General features: G+C 40.6%; 1 protein-coding gene across 1 annotated transcript; it reads left to right on the forward strand.

Moving 5' to 3' along the window:
• Positions 1 to 5531: 5531 nt before the first annotated feature.
• Positions 5532 to 24614, forward strand: LOC115773471 (sushi domain-containing protein 3). The gene is made up of 5 exons (XM_030720222.1): positions 5532 to 6208; positions 21534 to 21725; positions 21928 to 22081; positions 22163 to 22348; positions 22969 to 24614. The coding sequence occupies exons 1-5, from the start codon at positions 5923 to 5925 to the stop codon at positions 23303 to 23305; spliced, it is 1155 nt and encodes a 384-aa protein (XP_030576082.1). The 5' UTR covers positions 5532 to 5922; the 3' UTR covers positions 23306 to 24614.
• The last annotated feature ends 638 nt before the right edge of the window (positions 24615 to 25252 follow it).

Consider the following 25252-nt stretch of genomic DNA (forward strand, 5'->3'; position numbering starts at 1 on the left):
ATTTATGCACAGCTCTCTTAAGGTCCTGCCATCAGGCTGAGATCTGGACTTTGACTGGGTCATTGCAACTCCTGCATCTTTTCTTTTTCAGCCGTTCTGCTGTAGATTTGCTGCTGTGCTCGGGATCACTGTCTTGTTGCATGACCCAATTTGGGCCTGGCTGTAGTTGTCAGACAGACGGCCTCACATTTAACTCCAGAATACTTTGGTATACAGAGGAGTTTATGGTCAGCTCAATGTCCAGATTCTATGGTGGCAAAAACAAGCCCAAATCATCACCCCTCCACCACTGTGTTTGACAGTTGGTATGAGCTGTTTGTTCGAGTCTTGTGCTTTGTTCAGATCCAGTTTTACAAACTTAATTTTCTTTTTTAGAGAGAAGAAGGTTTCCCCTGAACCCTTCCAAATGAGCCACACTTATTTGGAAGGGTTCACACACTGCTGCTGCATTTTGGCTGAATTTTTGTTAAATAAATGAAGACATGTATAATATGTCATACAGTGTTGCTCATCTGAGGTTGTATTTACCTGATTTTAAGACCTGCTAAAGACTGGATGATTTTTTTTTATTATGTATATATACAGTGGTGTGAAAAAGTGTTTGCCCCCTGCCTCATTTCCTGTTTTTTTGCATGTTTGTCACACTTAAGTGTTTCGGAACATCAAACCAATTTAAACAATAGTCAAGGACAACACAAGTAAACACAAAATGCAAGTTGTAAATGAAGGTGTTTATTAGTAAAGGTGAAAAAAAATCCAAACCATCATGGCCCTGTGTGAAAAAGTGATTGCCCCCCTTGTTAAAACATACTATAACTGTGGTTTTTCACACCTGAGTTCAATTTCCCTAGCCACACCTAGGCCTGATTATTGCCACACCTGTTCCCAATCAAGACATCACTTAAATAGGAGCTGCCTGACACAGTAAGGTCCACCAGAAGATCCTTGAAAGCTACACATCATGCCGAGATCCAAAGAAATTCAGGAGCAATTGAGAAAGAAAGTAATTGAGATCTATCAGTCTGGAAAGGGTTATAAAGCCATTTCCAAAGCTTTGGGAATCCAGCGAACCACAGTGAGAGCCATTATCCACAAATGGCGAAGACATGGAACAGTGGTGAACCTTCCCAGGAGTGGCCGGCCGCCCAAAATTACCCCAAGGGCGCAGCGACGACTCATCCAAGAGGTCACAAAAGACCCCACAACAACGTCCAAAGAACTGCAGGCCTCACTTGTCTCAGTTAAGGTCAGCGTTCATGCCTCCACCATCAGAAAAAGACTGAGCAAAAATGGCCTGCATGGCAGAGTTCCAAGAAGAAAACCACTGCTGAGCAAAAAGAACATTAAAGCTCGTCTCAATTTTTCCAAAACGCATCTTGATGATCCCCAAGACTTTTGGGACAACATTCTGTGGACCGATGAGACAAAAGTGGAACTCTTTGGAAGGTGTGTGTCCCATTACATCTGGCGTAAAAGGAACACTGCATTTCAGAAAGAGAACATTATACCAACAGTAAAATACGGTGGTGGTAGTGTGATGGTCTGGGGCTGTTTTGCTGCGTCAGGACCTGGAAGACTTGCTGTAATAAATGGAACTATGAATTCTGCTGTCTACCAAGAGATCCTGAGGGAGAATGTCAGACCATCTGTTCGTGTTCTCAAGCTTAAACGTACTTGGGTTCTGCAGCAGGACAATGATCCTAAACACACCAGCAAGTCCACCACTGAATGGCTGAAGAAAAACAAAATGAAGACTTTGGAGTGGCCTAGCCAAAGTCCTGACCTGAATCCTATTGAGATGTTGTGGTATGAACTTAAAAAGGCTGTTCATGCTCGAAAACCCTCTAATGTAACTGAATTGGGACAATTCTGCAAAGATGAGTGGGCCAAAATTCCTCCAGAACGCTGTAAAAGCCTCATTGCAAGTTATCGCAGACGCTTGGTTGCAGTTGTTGCTGCTAAGGGTGGCCCAACCAGTTATTAGGTTTAGGGGGCAATCACTTTTTCACACAGGGCCATGATGGTTTGGATTTTTTTTCACCTTTACTAATAAACACCTTCATTTACAACTTGCATTTTGTGTTTACTTGTGTTGTCCTTGACTATTGTTTAAATTGGTTTGATGTTCCGAAACACTTAAGTGTGACAAACATGCAAAAAAACAGGAAATGAGGCAGGGGGCAAACACTTTTTCACACCACTGTATATATATATATATATATATATATATATATATATATATATACAGTGTAAAACCTTTGAGTTGAAAGAGGGTGCACTTTCTTGCTCACATGACTGTAGCTTAACATTAGACTAAAATAAAAAGGTAACTGCTCAAATGGCATTATTAAAATTGAAGGAGATTTTAATGAGTGTCACATGCTGGTTGGTGGATTTTGTTATCATTTAATTGAGAAAGGGTTGCCAGCCAAGAAGCTGCAGACTGCACCTCTGTATTTACACTAAAATGAATTTGATCTTCTTTTTTCTAAACAAATCCAATCTTTGCAAGTATTGGAAGCCACCTTTCTCTGTTCCTTTCTCTGTACCACACCAGTAGTACTTTTACCATAGAAACCTGGTCTTGTTCAGCTATAATTTGATGGTTTAAAATAAAACCTTGGATCAGTCCTTTGAAGCCATCCCTGTGTCCATTTTGGCAAAGCTGTAGCTGTAAATAATGCAGTTTGTATCAGCGGAGCCCAGCGAGTCCCCATTTACAGGCCGAACAGTTGATAGATGGCAGTATTCTCAGGCTAAAAGGGCCAGATCACTTCATCGTTCTTTCTTTTTCAATCTTTTGCCGTCTTTCTCTCTCCCACTGCTTTCCTCCTCGCTCTCATGTCATCGCTCACTCCGTCCCCTCCTCTCTCGCTTATTTGATCGCTTTCAAACTCTACCTCTTTTTGTTGCTCTCCACATCTCTCTCTCTCTCTCTCCTATTTTTGATCCCAGATGCATCAATAATTCATATCTTCGCATGGACTTTCTGACTAGGGCGCTATCAACAAGAGCTATCAGGGTCATCATGTTATACCTGTGACACACACAGTCCCACATGAGGATGCACACACACACACACACACATACACACACACACACACAGCTGAACAAAAATGTGAGGTAGTGCACACACTTAGTGACGCAAGCGAAGCCAGGCAGGTACTGGAGTCACGTTTTTGATCACATGAATGCAGTGAAAAAGATCACCAAAAACAGTGCTGATGAATTAATGAACAGAGAAACTCCATTCTGCGCTGAATATTCCCCAAAGCATCAAACTCTCCTCACAGGCTTCAGTGTCTTATTCACACTAAGCTGCGTTACACCCTCTCACCAAAACCATCCAGCTTGATGTGGTCTGAGCATGCCTGATGCTCACTGTTAATTACTGTGGAAGAGTCAACAAACTAGAGAACTGTTCAGAAAGGGTGACATACTGTAAGAAGATCAAACTGACCTGGGAGTATCGTGCCAAATGACTTTACAAATTATGTGTTGCAGATTAAGTTCCTTGCCTATTGAGAGCAGTTTGCACTGCTTTTAGTTTTTTCGTGTGCGTGCATGATGCAGTGCATCTAGATGCAGTGCATGCTAGATAGTTTGTAGGTGTGGGTTTTGTTGCAGCAGCATTCAGACTGTGGGAATTTAATCATAAATTCCTCACACTCTCATCTGTTGTCACCAAAGCTCCAAATCTGCCTCACAGGGTAATCTAGGGCTCCTATTTTTGGATTGACAGACAATTTTCACCACCGGATGCTGGGATGAGTTCCTGACTTCAGTGAACCCAGCAAAAGATTTGTTTATCTGACTTTGCAAGGCTATGAATAGATCTTTTTTTAAATATATTTTGAATAGAATTCAACAAATAAGATGCATATCAGCTTGCCAGACTTGCTGTTTGACATCAAGGTGCAAGATTTGGGAGGTGTGCACTCTTAGATCTACCCATCTCACCCTTCTCTCATCCAGGTTTGCTGAGACATTTATGTGTCTCTTCAGAGAATCCCAGCATAAGCCAGCTAACCACAGCAACTTCCCTTCCTGTCAGGAAACACTGAGCCCTCTTTCATCTGAACTGACATTATGAGACCAGGGCTGAACAATAAGCAGAAGCTCAGAGCAAAAACGGCCTTCCGTTTTGGCTATTCCTCACTAAAAAGTGTTTTAAGGTGATGAAAAAGTCATGGTTAAAGGAAGCACTGACCTCCAGGGTAAAAAGTGAGATATTAATAGCTGTCTTTAATCGTCATGGTCACAATAATGGGGGAAACAGCAGTTACATTTAAAACTGAAAATAATACAGTTCTCCTATGTTAAGGCTTTGTGTTTTGTCAGCCCATACATCCACCCCAACCTACGGAAGCCGCCATGGTACGTATAAACTATTTTCTGATGTTTTCTCGAGATAACGAGTTATTTATCTCGTTATCTCGAGAAAACGAGATAACGAGATAAATAACTTGTTGGCTCTTCTGCAGCGGATCTCACATTCACACGAGAGGCTCTTGGCTCTCCCTCAGGTAGACATTCTTAAAGATGTACACACGAAGCGGGAGACATCACTCTTATTCACTGGTAGCCACACACTGCCCCGCTCTGGCCGGAACACACGCACATACATTTATTAACTTAGAGCATAACCTTACGCTTCATGAACTAGTGCCCATCAGATACAATAGTGGCAACCATTGTACTCAATATAACTCGTTATCATGAGATAACGATTACTGTTTTCTCGAGATAACGAGATAAATAACTCGTTATCACGAGATAACGACTACCGTTTTCTCGAGATAACGAGATAAATAACTCGTTATCACGAGATAACGACTACCGTTTTCTCGAGATAACGAGATAACTCGTTATCACGAGATAACGACTACCGTTTTCTCGAGATAACGAGATAAATAACTCGTTATCACGAGATAACGACTACCGTTTTCTCGAGATAACGAGATAAATAACTCGTTATCACGAGATAACGATTACCGTTTTCTCGAGATAATAACTCGTCATCACGAGATAACGACTACCGTTTTCTCAAGATAACGAGATAAATAACTCGTTATCACGAGATAATGACTACCGTTATCTCGAGATAACGACTACCGTTTTCTCGAGATAACGAGATAATAACTCGTTATCTTGAGAAAACGATTACCGTTTTCTCGAGATAACGAGATAAATAACTCGTTATCACGAGATAACGATTACCGTTTTCTCGAGATAACGAGATAATAACTCGTTATCTCGAGATATCGTTATCTCGTGATAACGATTACATCTATTACATCTATAGTCAACGCTCAGTGCATGCAACCTCCAAGAGGGAGAATCAGGGTGAGAAGGTCAGAGAGAGAAAGCGCAGCAGCCAGGAATATCAGGACTTAAGGCTGCATGAGTTACAGCTCAGCACGGCTCAGCGAGTGAGTTACTGTTATGCAAGAGCTCAGTCAGCCCAGCTGGAGATCAGAGAGAGAGAGAGAGAGCGCAGCAGTCCGAGTAAGAGCACAAGGCAAGTTAGCTGAGGGACGGCGAGGAGGAGAGAAAACAGCAGCAAGTGAGCACAGAGCAGGCAGATTACAGCTGGATCTACTACATATGCACAGATGCATACATGAACACACTCACTTATATGCACGCTCTCACGATCCTTTTCTCTGTTTCATACCGCCATGCAGAGCAGCCGCATCATGAGAGGAAACACAGAGGGAGTTTACCTCTCTTCACCAAGGGAGTGAGGAAAAGAAGAGGAAGGGGGAGAGGAAAGAAACAGACAAAGGAAATAAAGACAGAGAAAGGAAGACAGAGAGAAGAAAACTTTCTTCTAACGGATCTTTCCTCCTCATTTTAAACCTCACCATGAGGCTCTGAATTCTCTTTCTCCCACATAGCTCTTCTTCAGTAGCTGAACCCATGTCTCTGAAAGTGGGACCCACCGGTAAAAGTGCCAGCACCCACCGCTGGATGCTGCTGTGCCCCCTGCTCTGTGCTCTGGTCCTGGCTGGAGGCGCCACACTGAGCCCCGAGGACTTGCAGAGAACTGCAGCCACACTGCTGCTAGAAGACTTGACCAGCACGACAATACAGCTACAGCCAGACCTGCAGACTGAAGCCCAGACACCAACAGAAGCACAGACAAGAGCACAGTCAGAAGCTCTGACAGACATGCAGACCCAGAGTGTCACCAGCAACTACACAGGTTGGTTTACCTCCAAATACTCACTGAAGTCTTACTTTTACTTTTTTTACTGCTTAAATAACCTTGTGTGTCTCAGGGGTAAATGATCATTTTTGCTTATGACCAAAAACTTTTGAGGCGTGTGATTAAAGTGGCAAAGTTGAATTTATGAAAAGGCTGTGCAATTAAGATAATAACTGACAATGTTTGAATTAAGTTTTCCCCTTATTTAGGTCTTCATAACTCTGGACACAACATGAAATCACATACTAAGTTAGAGTATATTATATGCAGCAAATTGTGTCCAATAAATATGAACCAAATTTGTGACTTTATGACTTAAAAAGGTAGATAATATTGGACACAGGTCAGAGTTTTACACACAACCCGGTAATTTGCAAAAGCTATCGAACCACAATAAGATAAATACACTACATTTATAAATCCAGGTAACATTTTTGCATATGTACCTGTAATGGAGTCTATGGTTTTGCTTCTCTCCTCATCTGACCTCTGACCTAACTTTGTACCAGAACACTAAGCCTAACCACAAAAAAATGGATTACATCCAAGACTGTCAAAAAAAGAAAAATCCTCAAAGATCCATTTATTTGGCCAACACTGTATTTTATCTACAAAAGTGTCTTTGAAAGTTAGTGAAAGTGCCGTGAATTTCAGTGCTTTTGTTCCAAGCTGGTCTGAAATGTCTTTGCACCCACCCAGGAGAAAACTTACTCACTCTGAAAGCTCCCACTTTGTTTTTCAGTTCACACACCATGAAAAAGTCTTTAAAAAAACCCCAAACAAACAGAAAAGGCATGTTATCTCTCCCATCAAAACTCATCAGTAAAGCAAGGTGATTTGTACAAGTAAACATCTGTATCAATCTGGCTGTTACAGTGTGCGAGTGTGTTTGTCTCTGAGCCGTTTGGACTGTTTATGAAGGCCGGGTTTTGCTTTTGATTTATAGTAAATCCTTTTGTGCAGTTAAGTAAGCTTGCAGTTTGCTAAGCATGCAAACATTTGTCAGGATGAGTGCATGCAAGGACACGTGTGTGTGTGTGTGTGTGTGTGTGTGTGTGTGTGTGTGTGTGTGTGTGTGTGTGTGTGTGTGTGTGTGTGTGTGTGTGTGAGAGAGAGAGTCAGATTTGGAGGCTTTGCAAAATGTAAATGGAAACAGAATGCAATGACTTCCAAATCATTTAACACTTGTATTTTAACTTTGACAACAAGGTGCAGTGACTCATTTAGATTAAAGTTATTATCGAATTAAATAAATAAAGCACAAGGGCAACAAAAGAATGAGATAGCTGTGCAATAAGCACCTGATGGGGCCTTTTTGTGTGTATACAAGAAAAGATGGAGGTAGGAAGAGAAGCTGCAGGACTCCTGCACAGAACAGAGTGCAAATGTCACAAAAGATGTGACATTAAGTCAGATAAAGGATAAGGAAGCTGTGAAGGAGGTGGCCTGCAAAGTGGCTTGCAGATTTGAAGCAAATGTAGACAGGCTAAAGCAGCTTAATCCTCAGAGGTCTAAATCGCCATCGGTAACAACCCTAACCCTAACCCTGGGCAATCCGGGAACAAAATGCATGGATCAAAAATACAGGGTTGTTGTTGACAAGTCAGTTTTGGGCTTTTCCAAAATATAGGGTTAGTACAGGGTTAGGCTTAACACCTTTGATGACTTAAGACTCAGAGGATTACCACAGCCCCTGTGAGATTTGTTAATTGGATGCGTAGAAGAGTATCAGCTGAGCCATCAGAAGTTGTGGGCTGACGTTAAGATCGGTTGATCTGCTGGGATTGTTTGGGGTGGACTTTGAGGCCTGCTGCAACCAACAATGTGCGCAGTGTTTTCAGTCCTAACACAGGGCAGGTACTTCCAGAACATGAGAAGTTTTGAATGATGTAACTACACTGAGTTTGGTCCAGATATATGTATAAGTTGATTAAATACATAAATCCAATTAGCCACATAAATTACAAAGACAGAAAAATGAACCAGCAATAAAAACCAGACTTTATGGAGCCTGTATGTGACAGAGGAAATACAATGTGATTTTCATTTGTCAGTCCTAAATCTAAAAATGTATAATAGCCATTTTCTTCAACTTGTTAGGCATCCATCACACTGTGAAGCAATTTAGAGAGTAGATGAATAAGCTGAAAAAGCATTACAGGGAAATAAAAAGCTACAGCGAGAGATGATGTTGGATTACGTCACTGCAGAGTTCACAAAGCAAACAGGGAAAAAAAGGCTGGCAAGGTAGTTCCCACGGGACCCCCTGGAATGATTGTTGTGAAACAGCTATTATCCATAAACACAAATCCATAAATACAAGTTACAATTATATCATGCAAAGAAAAAAAATCCATATTCAAACAAGGAACACTGCTGTCTTCTCTGGGCTTTACAAAATATGGTCTGGGGAACAAATTGGAAAAGTTTCATGTGCTGTGATTCTACTTGGAAATCATGGATGGCACATCCTTTGGGGTAAAGAAGGAGGTGAGCATGAGCAACATGCACATCTGTGAAGGCGCTGCTGATACTGAACTATATATATAAATAATTCTGGAGTAACGTATAGTATACTGCCATCTATTTTCAGGAAAAGTCTTCCTTATTTAAACCATATTATTTATGTATTCCAACAGCATGGCCCTGTACTACTAAAACATGCTGCCAGCAGCCCAGATTATTACAAACATCTGGCACAAAAAAAAAAAAAACACGAAAAACTGTCAGTTTCAACATTCAATCTGCCATGCAGTTGGTTTGGGATTTGGAATACAATTATAAATACAGTATCTTCAAGTACAAACTGAGCGTTTCTATACGTGTGCATCCGTGTCCGGCTCTTTTTATGCTTGTATGGTACTACAGAAGTGTAAGTGGGTGCTGTGTGAAGCAGCAGGTGATGCAGTTAAAGACAGTTCATTATGTCCACGCTGGAGCTGCTCAGCCTGAAGAGAAAGCTGCAGCGCCACTCGCATGACTTCATCTCTACTGGAGCATGAGCTGCCTTTATCTCCTTCTCCACTCCCGTTGCCCATCTAGCCTTTTTCCCTTTCCTCTCCTGTCTATGTGTCTCTCTGTTTCACCAGCCCCTGTCTCTTCTTTTTCTCTGTTAATTGCTTTTTTTGTCCTCTGTCACTTTGTTTCTCTCTCAATCTCATTTATTTCTTTTCTATTTCCATTCGTATTTCTTTCTTTCTTTCTTTCTTTTTGGTTTTCCACAAAACCCACCCCCTCTCAGTCACACTGCCCATATCCTCACGTGTGCACACAAATAGCCTACAGCAGATGACAAAATGCAAACCTCACGTGGCTAATACACACATAATTCACTTTCTCTCTCACACACACACAGACACACACACACACACACACACTAGAAATGGACACACTCAGCCCAAACGACAGCAATCTTCTTAAAGGTTTAGAGAGTAAACAGTTGCTCATTTCACAACTGCAACAATGTGTCTGCCCAAGGAAGAATAAGCACTTCATACTTTAATAACACACACATGCACACACAGGTAATCTGCTGCTTTGCACACACTGTACCACATGGAGGGATTTCACCAGACCAGAGCTTTTATCCAAAATTTTAAATCCTAAAGGTGTGATTAATATCAGCTCTCCCAAAATGCATGTGGTAGTTAATGTTTATGACAAAATAAACTGCTTAATTTGCGAGCTTTAATAGATAAAAAGCTGCTCTCCAGATTTTGTTTACTTATCCCCACCATCATTTTAAAGCTATTTGAGTTTTTACTTTAGGACTGGATTACAGCAGCAATACTGTGTTTATGTTTAGTCATTATAGGGGTTTCTGTTTGGGCTTTGTGAGTGTAAAGCCACTCTCACGTGACTTTTGTAGAACAAAAATAAATCCAGTTAAATAAAGGAGATTTCTGAACATGAAGAGTGCTTCGATTCGGCAGCCAAATTAAAGGCTATCAACAAAGTCTAATTAAACGTCTTTGCGTGTTACAGCAATGGTCCCCAACTTTAGTAGTCAGCTGATCTGATTTGAATATTATTTAACAATATTATCTGCAAAAAACATTTGTATATTGTATATTTGTTTTTACCCCAAATTGTATATTTGGGGTAAAAACAATGAAATAAGTTCATGCATTAAACAAAAATAATAAAACTTTTTTTTTTGGCAATTCCTGGTACCTCACAAATGTCACTTGGCACTGGAGTTGCATGGGAAATAATCGATATAGAGGGTTTTCTTGGTGGTATGGGGTGATGAGGGTGCAAGATATTGGGTTAAAATTCACCTTTCTTGGCAAAAATATAACTTTCTTTTAGAGAAATTGGATGTGAACTGGACAAACTTTGGGGGAGTCCCCAGACAGCGGTGAATGAAAATGACGTCCCGCTGCGTCAAGCAGAGCACATTACAGCGATAGCATGCCGGCCAGGGAGCATTCGTATGTGACGCGGTCAAAGTTCATGCAGTGTGACGTTCTTTTGGATGCCCAATAGAAATGCACAATGACAGGGAGCAGACGCATATAGTACACGTGAAAACAATGAGCAGCCACAAAAAATACAGGCAGAGCACAGCAGGCAGTTCAACCCAGATTGGACAATAGAATATTGAAAAAATGTTGCCTGGTCTGATGATCTCAATTTCTGCTGTGATACTCTGATGGTAGGATCAGAATTTGACATAAGCAACATGAAAGTATGGAGCCATGCTGCCTTCTATCAGCAGCTCAGGCTACTGGTTGTGTTATGGTCTGGGGGATATAGTATTGGCACACTTTGGGCCCATTATTACCCACTGAGCATCATTTAAATGCCTACTGTCCATCCCTTTATGACTACAGTGTACCCATCTTCTGATGGCTGCTTCCAGCAGAATAATGCACCATGCCATCAAATAATCTCAAAATGGTTTCTTTAACATGACAATGAGTTCACTGTACTGTAATAATACACTTTAAAAAGACTACATCTATTGCAGGCAAAGTCAATTCTTGTCTTCATCTGTGGCTATTTCAGAGATTTAATATCTGCAAACACAACTGAGAAGCCCTGTTAACAGAATTCAGTGTTAAAATCGACAAAGCTGGTGAAGCAGGCGTCTTAAGGTTTCGTGCGAAGGTCCTTGGAACATTAGATAAAACAGGGCTTTCAGACTACGTCAATAGAAGCCGTGATTCATTATGTAGCTCATCCAGGAATCCTCGCCGCTGGCCCTTCCTGGAAGTAAATTGATCTGAAAGTTCTACTATTGATTAAGTCCTTGGGTAGTTCTCCTTTTACATCTGACGACATTTACATACATGTGCAACCAGTCAGGCTTCTCCTCTTTTTCTCACTTCTTCAAAATGTGTTATGTGAAAATTTAACAAATATAATGTACATTTATTTTTTACCGGTACAATTATCTGTAGTCCAACATATGCTTTCATTTCACACAGTATCCAAAAATTTCCATCCAGTATGCTTCATACAGAACTTACATTGTACACAGTGTTCCCTGCATGAAAGAAGACATTTGGTCTCAAACCAAATTCAACCTCATGGTGGAACTGGGTGAAACATCAGGGACTCAGCAAAGACGTTAGGATTCATTAAGCAACCAGGAAGGTACAGATTGTGAAACATGCAGTTGATGGTTTTCATGTTGATGCTGAAGGAAACACCAAAATCATTAAGATTCTTTTTTAGAGGAATTTTCACAAGAATTTATCCAATATTTTTGTGTTACTGACCAATAGATGGACATTGACAGTTCTGCACTACTTCAGATTATCATATAGATCGAAACAAAAGATCGGAGTAAGGCAAGAAATCAGCTGTCTTGCAGTTCGAAAAAGGAAATGTTGGAAAGTAGGAACTTGAAGTGCATGAGGCAGATGCTAAATGTAACAAAGTCCCTCTTGTAGTGAACTGTGCACTTAGAAATCAACATAAAAAGAACCTGTTGGCAGAAATATTTTATTTTGTACTACTTTTCTCAAATTTATGGAGCTCTGCTTTAAATATCTGGTCGATAGCAGACTGAGCTGGTGACGGAGTGAGAAGCTGCTGTGGTGCATTCTGATGTCCTGATCGACTTCCTGCGGAGGAACTGGCGGACTCCTGATGCGCAGCGGCTATTTCAGCTTTAGGAAAGCTGTAAGCCTCAAAGTTAACACGGTAACACAACCTATTAACCGCAACAGAGTGTAAGGGTTAATGTTAATCCCGAAGTGAGGCCTATATCCGTTACTTGGCAGGCCTTTGGGCTGTTTAATCTGAACAAGCCAAAATTGACAGTGAATCCTTATTGGCTGCCTGACAGTCAGTCGGTGCTATTGGTTAAAAAAAATGGTGAAAAAAATCATTTAAAAGTCTCCTAGTGTATGACTGAATGAGACTCCCTCTATATTAAGATAAGATAAGATAAGATAGTGTTTATTTGTCACATGCGCAGTTATACACAGTACAATGCACAGTGAAATGTATTTTGTACCTGCAGCCATATATATTACTACCATAGGAAGCACTGGAGAAAAAAAATTAAGTATTTTTTTATTTGTGCAACTAAGCACAACCAAGTCTGCTAAGTTTAAATCAGCTAAATCCTCTAAAATTATTAACTTTGTGAAAAAAAACAAAAAGTTCCATTTTAAATACAGCGTCTGCTTAGATGCTCATACTAAGCTGCTTTTATTCATGCTGAGTTGATTTAAATTAAAAGGTAAGCCAAAAATGTAAACATAAAAAGTTTTGATGCTTTTAATCTGATTAAGTTGTAGACAAAGCCAATTACCTTTGTCTATTCCAGGTTACTTCTAGTGCAAGAAATCCTGTTAATGACACACTTATACAAAGGAATACAGATGTACTCATCAGTACTACGTAAAGTCCAGTGTATTATCTACCTTTTATCCATGGCCAGTTTAGAATCACCAATTCCCCTAACATGCATGTCTTTGGGAGAGGAACCCAAACAGGCACAGGAATCACATACAAGCTTCACACAGAATGGGCCTACATGGGGTTTGAACCAGAAACCGACTTGCTGTGAGGCACTACCCACTCCACCACCATGCCGCCTCTAATATCAGTTACCACAAAATTTTCACTAATTCCCTTTAAGTGAGAAACACTCAAAAAATGAGTTTCATAGAGGAGAATATCAGCAAAGATAATGATGGTAGTTTCTGGATTTCTGCAGCATGAGTGACAGGAATTTATTTTGAGATGAGTATTGTGCATGCCAGGGCACATGCACGCACACACACGCATGCATGCATGCACACACATAGATCCAGGGGTATTTCTGTCAATGACAAACACTATCGTCACTCCAGAGCCGGCCAGGCTCAGTGAGCTCCAGACAAAAAAGCCTTGCCTCTTTCTCTGGCCTGTCAATCCAATATGGCTTTTGGCAGTGACTCAACTTCATTATTACCTTCCCACAGCTTAAAACTAGCTCGACAAAGTCACTAAGCGAGAGCTGGAAACGAGCCTTCTCTCTACTTTGATGGGTGAAGGGGAACAACTGCTCTTGCACTCTGTCATTTCTGATTTTCTTTTGTGATATAAGTATTCTAATTCATCCTCTAAGTATTTCCATTTCCTACATTTTTAAAATGCAAGAATGAGTTTTACTTGACTCTCCACATTTGAAACAAAGTGACAGGCACCATGGTGGAACATGCAAGCAGAGAAAGTGGGAATAGGATGTCCTGTTATATAAATTTGATGAAGCCTTTTTGCTTAAATGTGGTTTTTAAGCCTTTTTATTTTGTGCAGAATGCACTGAAAACAAGCCTAACTCAAATTCAAAAGACATTATTGCCATTCAGAGTTCAGCCCTAATGTCACTACCCTATTTAACTGGATAAATTATCCTCAGTCAGATCCAGCAAAAGCTGCTAGTTAACAGAGAAAACTGGTACCTTTCAGCTTCTGTCTAAAGTTTTTGCACACTCAATGGAAGAAGGGCAGCATAAACCAAAATGATAATCCCTCATAAATGGCTTTGATCACTTCAAATGTAATGCACAGCTGAGGCAAACACACATGCATTTACGTGTTTGCACAGGAACATACGCTGCACAAGCAGAGAGAGCTGCAGGGATTAGGTAATCAGCTGTGATGTGGCGCATCAGCGAGGTGCCACAGAAATAGATCCACTGATGGGTAGGACAGGGAAGCATGATGTTTGTTTGAGGTCAGATCACATAAGAGAGCAGCTGGAGCAAAGGGAGCAAAAAAAAAAAAAAAAAAAAGAAATGCTCGAGAAGACAGGAACACGAGGACGAACGAGATGAAGCGAGTCAGCCGTCAGCCAGAAATGCCATCTCTCATTAGCGTCAATTCAGACTTTTAGCAGAAGTTTATTTGCATTGTTTATCTAAACATATGTGGACAAGTTTTGTGACTCGTATTTTGACCATTTTTTTTTTTTTGCCTGAATTGTCCCCGAACTCTATGAAATACTTGGGGGGGGGGGGGGGGGGGGGGGGGGGGTTTCACACACACTGTCCTGTAATGGTCTTTCTTGGGTAAGGTCATAAATTCGATTTTTTTTTAAGAAGTTGAAATTTAAATGAAATGGCGAAAGGGCCCTGCAGACCAGCTGTTAATAAAAATATACCACATGTATGGGGGTGGGCTGTGCAGTTTTGATGTGTTCACTCACTCTGTGCCTGTGAACGTGCGTGTTTGAATCTTTAATGTGGGGAGCCTAATCTTTATTTAATCACAAACTATTCTGAGTGCTTCCATGACAGAGATGAGTGTGGAACGTGATAAAGAAGAGTACAGCAGAGGGGATGCTTGGTTGGGCGGTGTGGGGTTGCCTGGTTTGGGGGGCCAGAGTTGTATTAGTACCCTGTTGGCAGCCAAAGTCTTTGATTAGCAACCCACATTTTCCACAATGATGTGTTTTTTTTTCCTGAATGGGTCTGAAACAACATGACTGAGCAAACACAGCGCAGAGCTAACACACACACACACACACACACACACACACACACACACACACACACACACACATATACCCTCACAGCGCTATACAGTCTCCTCTCTGTGGAAGACACACAATACCTGAATACATCGCATAAGCACACAAAATCTATGCTTGAAAGATATTATCAGTCCCCTGCTCAATGTCCCCTGTGAGCAATAATGTCGTCTAAACTCAGATAAATAAGAAAGTGCACCACACAAAATTCAACACACAGCTTCAATCTTTCCAGCATTAATTCTGCTTTTTATTGCTTCTGTGCACCACTGACTTCTACACTGTCTTCATTGTTCCTTTTTTACAGTACAAACTCAGAGGGAGGTGGATCAGAGTCTTGAATAGCATACCGTTTCCTAATCTGTTTCTTAGGAGGTGCACTTAACACACAGCAGATCAACAGATAGCTAATGTGCTAATGAGCTAACTTAGACTGTGTGTAAAAGCAAGACTTAAAGCCACGATAATAAAGCTCACTGGTTTGTGGACTATGGGTTTTGAAGCTTTGAGTTTAGCTGTTTTTGAAGCTCGCCAGCTTACTATTGTTTTGAAATAAAATGGTTAATTATAGCTAATGAAAAATAGGGTTAAAAGAAAACCAAAAATCTTAACTGTCGACTCCTAGAGCAACAAAGAAATGGTACTCAACACCCCAGAATATTAATTAATCAAATATTCCCTTCTTTACACTTGTCATAAACAGTAAAATTACCTAAAGAGACCCATTTTATTCCAGACAATAAACATTTAACATTATTTTTGGTATAGTGTTTTAACATGGGGGCTTCTCCATAGACAGTATAAAAGATGGACATAGCTATGGTGACATCACCCAACGGTTTCTGAAGTTCTGTTTTGAATCCTCGATGATGAAGAGGGTCTGGCTGTGAAACCATGTTCATCAGCTAAGGACTTGTCAATCAGAAGTTGTTAGCCAATCAGCATACCATATGATCCATTTTGAAACATAGTATGATTTACAAAAGAGACTTTTTAGTTCATTTTTATTTTCCCTATTGAATTTTTTCTTCAGTATGACCCAAAATGAATGAGCCCATAAACTCGGTGAGAAAATCTTACAGAGCCATTTTAACATAGATTTCTATAGGACCAGAACTTTTTAGACAAATAATTGTTTTCCTGTTAAATTAATACTGTCTAATATAATACAATAATAATATAAAAATAATCTAAATAATAAAAATGTAATAATACATTACAGACAGGCTGGGCTCATAACTTTCACTGTCTAGCTCCAACATTATTGTTTCATTATTAGCTACTAGCCACTACCTTAGTGATAACAGATGGCTAATGTGGGTAATTGCTAATATTAAAATAGCTAACATTAAGGTGTGTGCCAGCCACGCTAACATTTATGATAACTTAAGTGTTGTTGAAACAGGACCTTTACTGACCTCTTAAAAGTCCTCATTGTTCAGTGTTGTGACCCACAGCTCCAAGTGTTCAGCTGCTAGTGGGAGGAGGGGCTGTGTGCCTGCATGTCTGCAGAGGAGCTACTGTATGTGAAGCTGTGTGTCAACTGGAGGAGGCAAAGATGACAATGCTGCAAATGAGTATCTAATGTGATTGTAATTTTTAATTTCAATTTGTATTGTAATATTGTTTTTTTTTTTTATGACAACCCCATTTGACACCAAGTTTTTTGTTTTGTTTTTTAAATCTGTCAGAATATATGTACAGTGGGAAAAGGGGGGAGTTAGTGGGAACCAAAACAGAGGTAAAAGTAAAGTGAACTTTAGACAGCCAAACTGCATACTGCAGTAAATTTAATAGCCTGGTAATTAAAACCAGTGTTAGTTCATTGTTAGGGCAATGATAGCAATATTTTTTATATAAAAGTACACTGTTACAGTCAGTAAATAACAGCCTCTAGACACTGGCTCTCTGTAAATCTAGAAGTTCTTCTTAGTGGGCTAATCCTCCTGTAGATCTAACAGCTAAATATCAATCCACATGGTTGAAAGTTAATATTCTGCACCAGCTAATAATTGATATCCCCATAAGGACATTGAACAATGTGTTGTTTAGTGCTCTGCCTTTTTAATAGATCATAAAATGAGAGCTCCTGGTGCTGTAATAATGTCTGATAAACTCACCAGATGAATCTCTGATGATAATTACGTTCACCTCATTTTAATTAAAGATCATTTAGCTTTCATTCAAATGCAAATGTGATCTCCTTAATATTCTTTCGGTGAGAGGTATGCTTCACTCAAACACAAATGAGCAGATTACTTTTTCCCACCCAGCAGGAATATTTAATGTTGCAAAGGAGCAAAAAGAAAAGGGCCAAATATTGAAAAATAGAATAAATTAATGCTTCTCTGTCTGATCTGCATCACATGTGTATCTTTCTTTTGCACAGGGTTAAACATAATATCTTTTATAAGTTAAAGTTATGCTGGATTGTATGACTGTAAAGCCGTTTGTTTAAGTTATTTAAACAGATGATATTACTGTACTTTATCTCTGAGTGCTGTGTGTGCATGTCCTGCCAACACAAAAAATCAGGACCTAAAAAATTCAAGTGTTTGTTTTTTTAGTCCTCTACATGATGGTCATCAGATACACACATACTACATACAAACACAAAGCATGAATCAAAGGTCTCTTAGGGAAAACAGAAAAGCTTTTAGTTCCCTCGTTTAAAAAAACAGAGTCAGCGTGTCCTTGTTTCCCTGCACTGTAGCCATTATGCACGTGTCTGGTATGTGTGCCATGATGTGTAACTGTGTGTGTGTGTGTGTGTGTGTGTGTGTGTGTGTGTGTGTGTGTGTGTGTGTGTGTGTGTGTGTGTGTGTGTGTGTGTGTGTGTGTGTGTGTGTGTGTGTATGAAGGAAAGGATGCTTGTCATCTTCACACAGGATCACGGGATCCTCTCCCTCACTGTCTCTACCACAGCAGAAATCCTCCCATCTGTCGCTCCTAATCAGCAGAGAGCAGCTTGCATGTTCACAAGGATGATATGTCTCTCTGTGTTTCATTTACACACACACACACACACACACACACACACACACACACACACACACACACACACACACACACACACACACACACACACACACACAGATTACACTAATACTGACACAGCAAAGCATTCCACAGCATCACGCGCTCCTCTGGCCATTACTCATTAAAACACCATATTAGCAAACACTGCTGTAATTTACTTTCTCTGTTTAATTCTTTAATCCATTTTAAAGCTGTAAAAATAATTATTTTTCTTTAAAAATACAAAATATTACTATCCGCAGTGCATAGGTGTCTAACTCACAAAGAATCATGCTTGTCATCCCGTTTTAGCATCTTTCAGTTCAGCATTTGGATTTAATCTCTTGCAGATTAACTGTTCAGGTCTGAGAAGTTCCCATTCTAACCCACCTCCAGTTACAACACATACTACACATCTAGTTGAAACTGCAACATAGTGGGTGTAATGATAGTTGCCATCCAAAGTAACACAGAACAAAGATGACAACATGGGAACTTGTAAAGGTCCCAGTAAACCTCCTGCGCTGGTCACTGTGCGTGCCGCCAGTAGCATCATGACACAGCCAGATCTATTCATACTGGCTGTTGTAGAGCAGTTAACTGCTGCAGTGTTTTCCTGAATGATAGGAATCACCACTCAGACAGTACCTCTAAATCAGTACCCATATAGGAGGAGAAGGAGTCAAAACTGGAAGCAAAGAAAGCAAAGCTTTTCAACAAAGTCTCATCTTTTCAAACTCTTGCAACATCTTGCTCTGTATAATCTGTGATTCTCTGAGCTTCTATACTGATATATCATTAAAAAAAAAAGCAATAAAAACTGGCACAATCATACATTCATGTCTTCAACCTAGCCACAGTGGCACAATACGCCAGGTTACAAAAAAATCGAGTGGTGCAAGACTACAGAAACAGCGGCAGTGGCGTGAATTTCATGTCAGCTTTGTTGTATGGTGCCGTTTGCTGCCACCATAGGTGGCTACTCCTGCTGCACAAAGCTGTGTTGTAAAAGATGATAGATGAGAAAGAGGAAGAAGTTAACTTGTTTGTATTGGAGGTTGACCCAACACCATTTTCCAAAACAGGAATAAAATCACAGTAAACAACACTAAAAATACGTTTTACTGAAAGAATTGTATTTTTATATTTTCCATAGATATTGTGATAATATTATTATTGTGACTTCTTTTGGCTACTATAATTGAATAATTTGATAACCATCTAATGCACTGCATGATTTCATAGAGTTGGTAACTGGCTGGCAGTGCTAGCATAGCATTTAGCTGCTTAAGTTAGAAAGACTCCTCAAAAAAAGGGAGAGCCATTCATACAGCAGTGGCTGGACAGATTAAAAGTTTTACTACATTCACTGCCGCCATCTTGGATTGGTAACTCAGGGTTATCGGGGCTGCTCCGACTTTCCAAGTTGGAAATCCTAGTTGAGGGGACATTCCAGCTGAAAATTCTGACTTTGAGTTAATCTAGAACACACTAAAGGTCAGTGACATTTGGTGACTTCAGATGATGATGGGTAATAACCAACTAACCACTGGTGACACAAAATGTGTGGACCGAGTTAAATTTTTCTCAACTTCCAAGTGCTCGATTGAAACGACTACCAATGTAGTTAATTGGCATAAAGTATGTCAGGGTGGTAAATCCATTAAAGGGCCACTTAGGCAACCAGAGCTTGGTATATCTGCTAGTGACTGACCGTCACAACAAAGCAAGGCGTGACAAGTATCTCGCTCCTTTGTGGACGCGCCTTTTTGGTTAGGATTACATCATTATCGATGATAATGCAGACCTCACAGTCTTATAGTATGTCACCAACCTTCCCAAAGTATAAGTGTCCGACTGTTTTAGTTTGGTAGCAGTTTTCTTGTGTTAATGGTTCAAGTGAAGTTGCACTTCCTTCCAAAATAAGTTCAAAATTTTGTGTATCTTCAGCTGGCAATCCACCATCATTAGTACAAAAATGGCACTTCATGTGCACTATTCTGGCAATAGCACTTAAAATGCAGAATCCTGGCAGTTCACTCTGTACCTGGTAATTTCTGAATCATCACTATAATGGACTCTGTTGACAACCCTGTCAGCCTCAATCATATGGTCATTTTTTTTGAAAAAAAAAAAAAAACAATGCTTGCCTCAAGATGCAGTGTAAAAATGTGGGACATTTTGTGCAATCAGTGGTGCTGCATGTTTACATGAAATTTCCTGAGAGCCTCGAAAATCCCCACAGCACACTCTAACAATAGCAGCTGTATCACAAGACCTCTCAGAGGTATTTGCGTATTGTAGCATGAGGAAGATAAAAATAGTGCTGCATGCCTCTTCTCTCTTTGTCTACCACTGAAAATGGTAATCTAAGTGTCCCAGCACAGACTGCAGACACTCTGGACCAGGCTGTGGCTGTGCTTGAAATGAAAGTGAAACAGAATGTAACGCCCATTAACTCTGCTAAAGATGGTCCAGCTACTGGAGAAGACAACAAGAAGCCAGATCAGAACCATTTAACTATTTCACTGAAATCAGAAAGCAGTGACTGGTGTCTGTTCCCCCGAGGCAATAGGTGCCATAATTCATGAGAAGTTATAATGAAAACTACCTCATGACCCCAATTAAGAATCTTTAGGGCGGCGCTATTAGACTTTTCCTTACTTTATGTCATACATATACTGTTACAGTCACTGAAGCTGATATTCAACATGGCCAATGGTTAAAATGAGGTATGTGTAAGTAATGTAATGTAATTCCAGTGAGCCAAAAGCTCAGACTTCACACTGCTCTAAACATTACTCTAAGCATCATTTTTTCTGCTCTAGGCTCTTTATGATGTCCCTGAGAGTAGATATCCCTAAATTAGTTATCTCAAGTATGCCACTCTGGCTGTGAGCACAATAGCTCCACCCATCCACTGTTCAAACCTTTTGTTTGCGAGGGGTTTCCAATCAGAATGAAGCAGATTTAAAGGAAGGCGTTAGGAGCTAAACTGACTTGTGTCAGACAGATTATAAACCGAGAGGCTGCACTGAGGCCCAGTATGAGGTAATTAGGTAGGGTGCAAGAAAACGTAAATAATAGGTCCTCTCTAATGGAGCTTTTGAGGAGAATTACATAACAGGAATTAGCTACGTTTACACATATTCAGACATGTGCTTGGATGGAGCCAAGTATTCATACACTTGCAAACTTGCGTCATAAAATTCAGGAATGGATCAGCTTTTGATCCATCTGGGACTCGCTGTCTAAACATAATCCCTCATTCTTTAAAACAGTGTCCAAGTGTTTTGTTGATCTAAGCAGCTTTGTCTCACCTCCCATCAGGTCTGTCCTGTATTCCTGTCCTGCCACCACGCCGGGGTTCCTTCTATGTGGAGGGCGGCACAGGCGTGTCGATTGGGAGTGTGTTGGCCTTTTGGTGCAGAGACGGATACCAGCTGGTTGGCAGCGACAAAATATACTGCCATGTCAGGAACGGCAAAGCACAGTGGAGCAACTATCTGCCTGTCTGTGAAGGTGTGTAGATTTAAGTATGGTTCATGCCTGGTTGTGCGTGAAATCTTCTTGCATATAAAGAACAGCTGGCGACAGTGCACTGTGCCTTTTCATGCTCAGGGAACAAGTCTAACTGTTCCTCTCAGCATGCAAACAACCAAAAGCAGAGAGGAAAGAGGAGAGAACTTAAAGTGTTACCTGAGACTGAGTCATTTCCCAACAGCAATCCCCAGGCCGGAGGACCGTGGACTGAGAGTGGCTGTACTGGCTTCAGTGGTGAGCGGCATCGTCATCCTTGCCATGTCCCTGTCCTTCCTCATCTGTTGTCTGCAGGAGCGATCCAGCCGGGACCGTGCCAAGAAAGAGGGACGAAGCAGGTAGGACTGGTGGACGGAGGTGTCTAAGAGTTTGGTCGGTGTCAAACTAGCAAACTGATAAATCTCTCCTGTCCTTGTCAGGCGAAGAGACAAGCGCTCAGCCCGTCGCAGTGAGTGCTGGTTGGAGAGAGAGGAGTGCGAGTGGGAAGCTTTCCCTCCACCCAAGATCTTCCACCTGTCCCAGAGGATGAACCCCCGTCTTGCTCCAGACAGCCCCCTTTACCTGACAGGAGGCCTCAGTGGATATGAGAACAGAGGGTACCAGAGGTAAACTTGCAACATTCACAGGAATCAAACCCATTTGATTGAAAAACTATCTGCCCTCTCTACTTATGTCATAAGCGTCATTACGCTAATTGGTTGAAGTTAGCCTGCGGCAGGTGGTGATCGAGGCAGGTGGTGATCGATGGTTCCAGGGTTTTCCCTGAGGAAGTTTGGGGCATGTGCGGTGAAGCCAATGTGTCTGTGTTACTACAATTGTCTGCTTGTTTCTCACTATTTGATGTGGAAAAATATGAATTAAGCTTCAATAAATGAACCAGAATCAGCATAATGGATTAAATATTCAGTTTTATTACAATACTAGTGATTTTTTTTTCTTGGTTATGGCATCAGATTTTTTTTCAAACTGCCTCCAGACGCTTTCTGAGGATTACTTCTAAGAGTAACAAATGTACTGAGTCAGGTTAAGCTTGGTTTGTTTCATACTTGTATATAGTATTTGTTCGATTCCTGACATGATTCAATCAACCAGTTGTTTCATGAGAAATTTCAGCATTCAGTGAAATCAGATTTTCTCCTCACATGGATGCATTTCCCTTGTTTGTAATAACTGCTAGCTTACTGCGTCTCTCTCACATTGCTCTTTTTGTGTCTCTATCTTTCAGGAGTCAGGAGAGTTTGCTAAAGGCCTCCATGCCCGGGCTCTACCGCTCAGAGTCTCAACTATACCCACACGTTGTCCTGCAGAGGGTCCCAACCCCGACTGCACCCTCTGCTCCCTCCGCTCCGTCTGCGCCTCTCTACCTTCACCTTCCTGACTCCTCTTCTGCCGCCTCCTCACCTGCCCACAACCTCACACACAGCCAGCCGCACAGCATGCCACAGTACCCCACTCCAACGTATCCTCCTAAACCCAATGTAGCAGTGCCAAACTACCGCCACCCAACACCGGCACCTATCTATCCCAACCCCAACCCGACACCACAAAGGCCATGGCAGTAAGCTATGTACTCCACCTTCCATATTTTCAGGGTGCTGCGCTGTTTCTTCTGAAGAAGCTAAAGGAACACACAGAGAGAAAACGTCACAGGCACGTTTGGAGACACATGAAGTGTTTTTACTCTTTCTTATCCCAGTTTTCTCCCACAAAAGTCTGCCTATCCCATGCTCTAAAGCAGACGTGTAGAAATGGACATGCAGCCATTGTAGAAGCTCCCCCTTGTGCTGCATGCTTGATGAACTTCTCAGTTTGGACTGAGCGGGAACTGAACATCTTTTTCCCCTTTGATTCTTAATCAAATGAAGCTGCTCCACCAGCAAGAGGAGACTGTCAGAGAAAATCCAGCTTTCTTTTAATAACCACCAGATCATCATCACTGAAACCCTATGTAGCCTATCAACGAAGGGACACAGAGAGTCGTGATTTAGATCCCATTAATTTAGTTCATTAAAGAAAGACTTTGTTTAGGCAGCTCTGAGAAATGTACATTTTTAATAGTTAACTATTTAGAAATGGTCCCCCATCAGGCATCAGCAGATCTGGTTAATCTACTCTAGAATTAAATAAACCAATATATTTTTTAACTTCTGGAATCTCACTTATTTGTTAACCAGAGCCATGTGTGATGTAATGAAAGTAGCTCTTGTTTATACACTGTGGTATTTTCCACACTGAAAACAGAGTAAAGAGATGGATTTTATTGGCAGCATAGACACTGTGATTTAAATACCACTGCTGCTGCAACCACTCAATACAGCCAATTTGTATGGATTTAATAACACAGTGGCCATTATTACTTCACCTATTCTTTCTCACCAACACTGTTAACTCCTTTGATTTTCTTTTTTCTTTTTTTGTTTGTTTGTTTGCAGCTATTTGTGTAGTAAAATTATTCATAAGAAAAGATTTAGTGGTCAGCACTGTGACTGGTGAAACATTCCCACATTCAGGGGACGCAGATGGGTTTAGAAACACTGCAAATAATCATCACATGTAAAATTAATTATACAACAACATGTGCATTGTTAATGATGTTGGTTTGGTAAGCAAGCATAAGGAAGTCAGACACACTGTGAGTCTGCACCAGGGGGAGATGGTGAAACTTCTTAACCATAAACCTTTGTTGTTCCTTTGAACTGTGCACATGCATTTAAATAATAAACTCTGTACAAGACCCATTTACTTTTATTTTTAATAGAACACTAATAAATTTGCACTTTAACCTTTTTTTAAACGGCTAGTCTTTTATTGTAAACTTCTTGTGTAACAATAGGACTGCCATAAATGCTTAATAAAGAGAGTTCAAACAGCTCGGTGTGTTCAGTTTATGTTTACAAGAGGAGTGGATGGTCATAAATGATGAAAGAATAAAAGAAACGAGTGAAAGAAATACAGAAGAAATATGAACCCAATTCACTGCTGTGTCACAAGGAAGCTGGAGTGACCTCTCTGCCCGCACTGATGGGGTTGAAGGCTGGAAACGCTGGCTTAATTGTAAAAAGTAAAACCTGTGTTTTTAAACCAAAAAAATGTAGATGGATGGATGGGACTTGTTTGAAAATCTTGTCTTAGAACATAATGTATACAGAAATCTAGGAAATTTCAAAATTCTCTTTTCTGCAACTCTAGAACGTCGAAACATTTGGTAATAAATATATGGTAAATAATATATGATCAATAATAAATGGTTTGGGTTGTGTTGTCAAGGTTTTGAGACATACCCAACTGAGAGTTACATCTCTACCCAATGCAATTTAAATGTTTCAATTTGGTTCATTTTAAGCAACATATCTTTTGAGAAACCATTTTCTTGTTTCACTCATCACTGTAGTATCTCTCCTTTGCATTGCAAATGAGGCACTGAGATCGAAGAACATCAGACATCTGGTGAAATACTGAAAATACCTTCAAAACACAGTAGGGATGCTCCACAGTGCTGATGACTCAGT

This window comes from Archocentrus centrarchus, chromosome 23 (genome assembly GCF_007364275.1).
Source record: "Archocentrus centrarchus isolate MPI-CPG fArcCen1 chromosome 23, fArcCen1, whole genome shotgun sequence".
Lineage (NCBI taxonomy): Eukaryota > Metazoa > Chordata > Actinopteri > Cichliformes > Cichlidae > Archocentrus > Archocentrus centrarchus.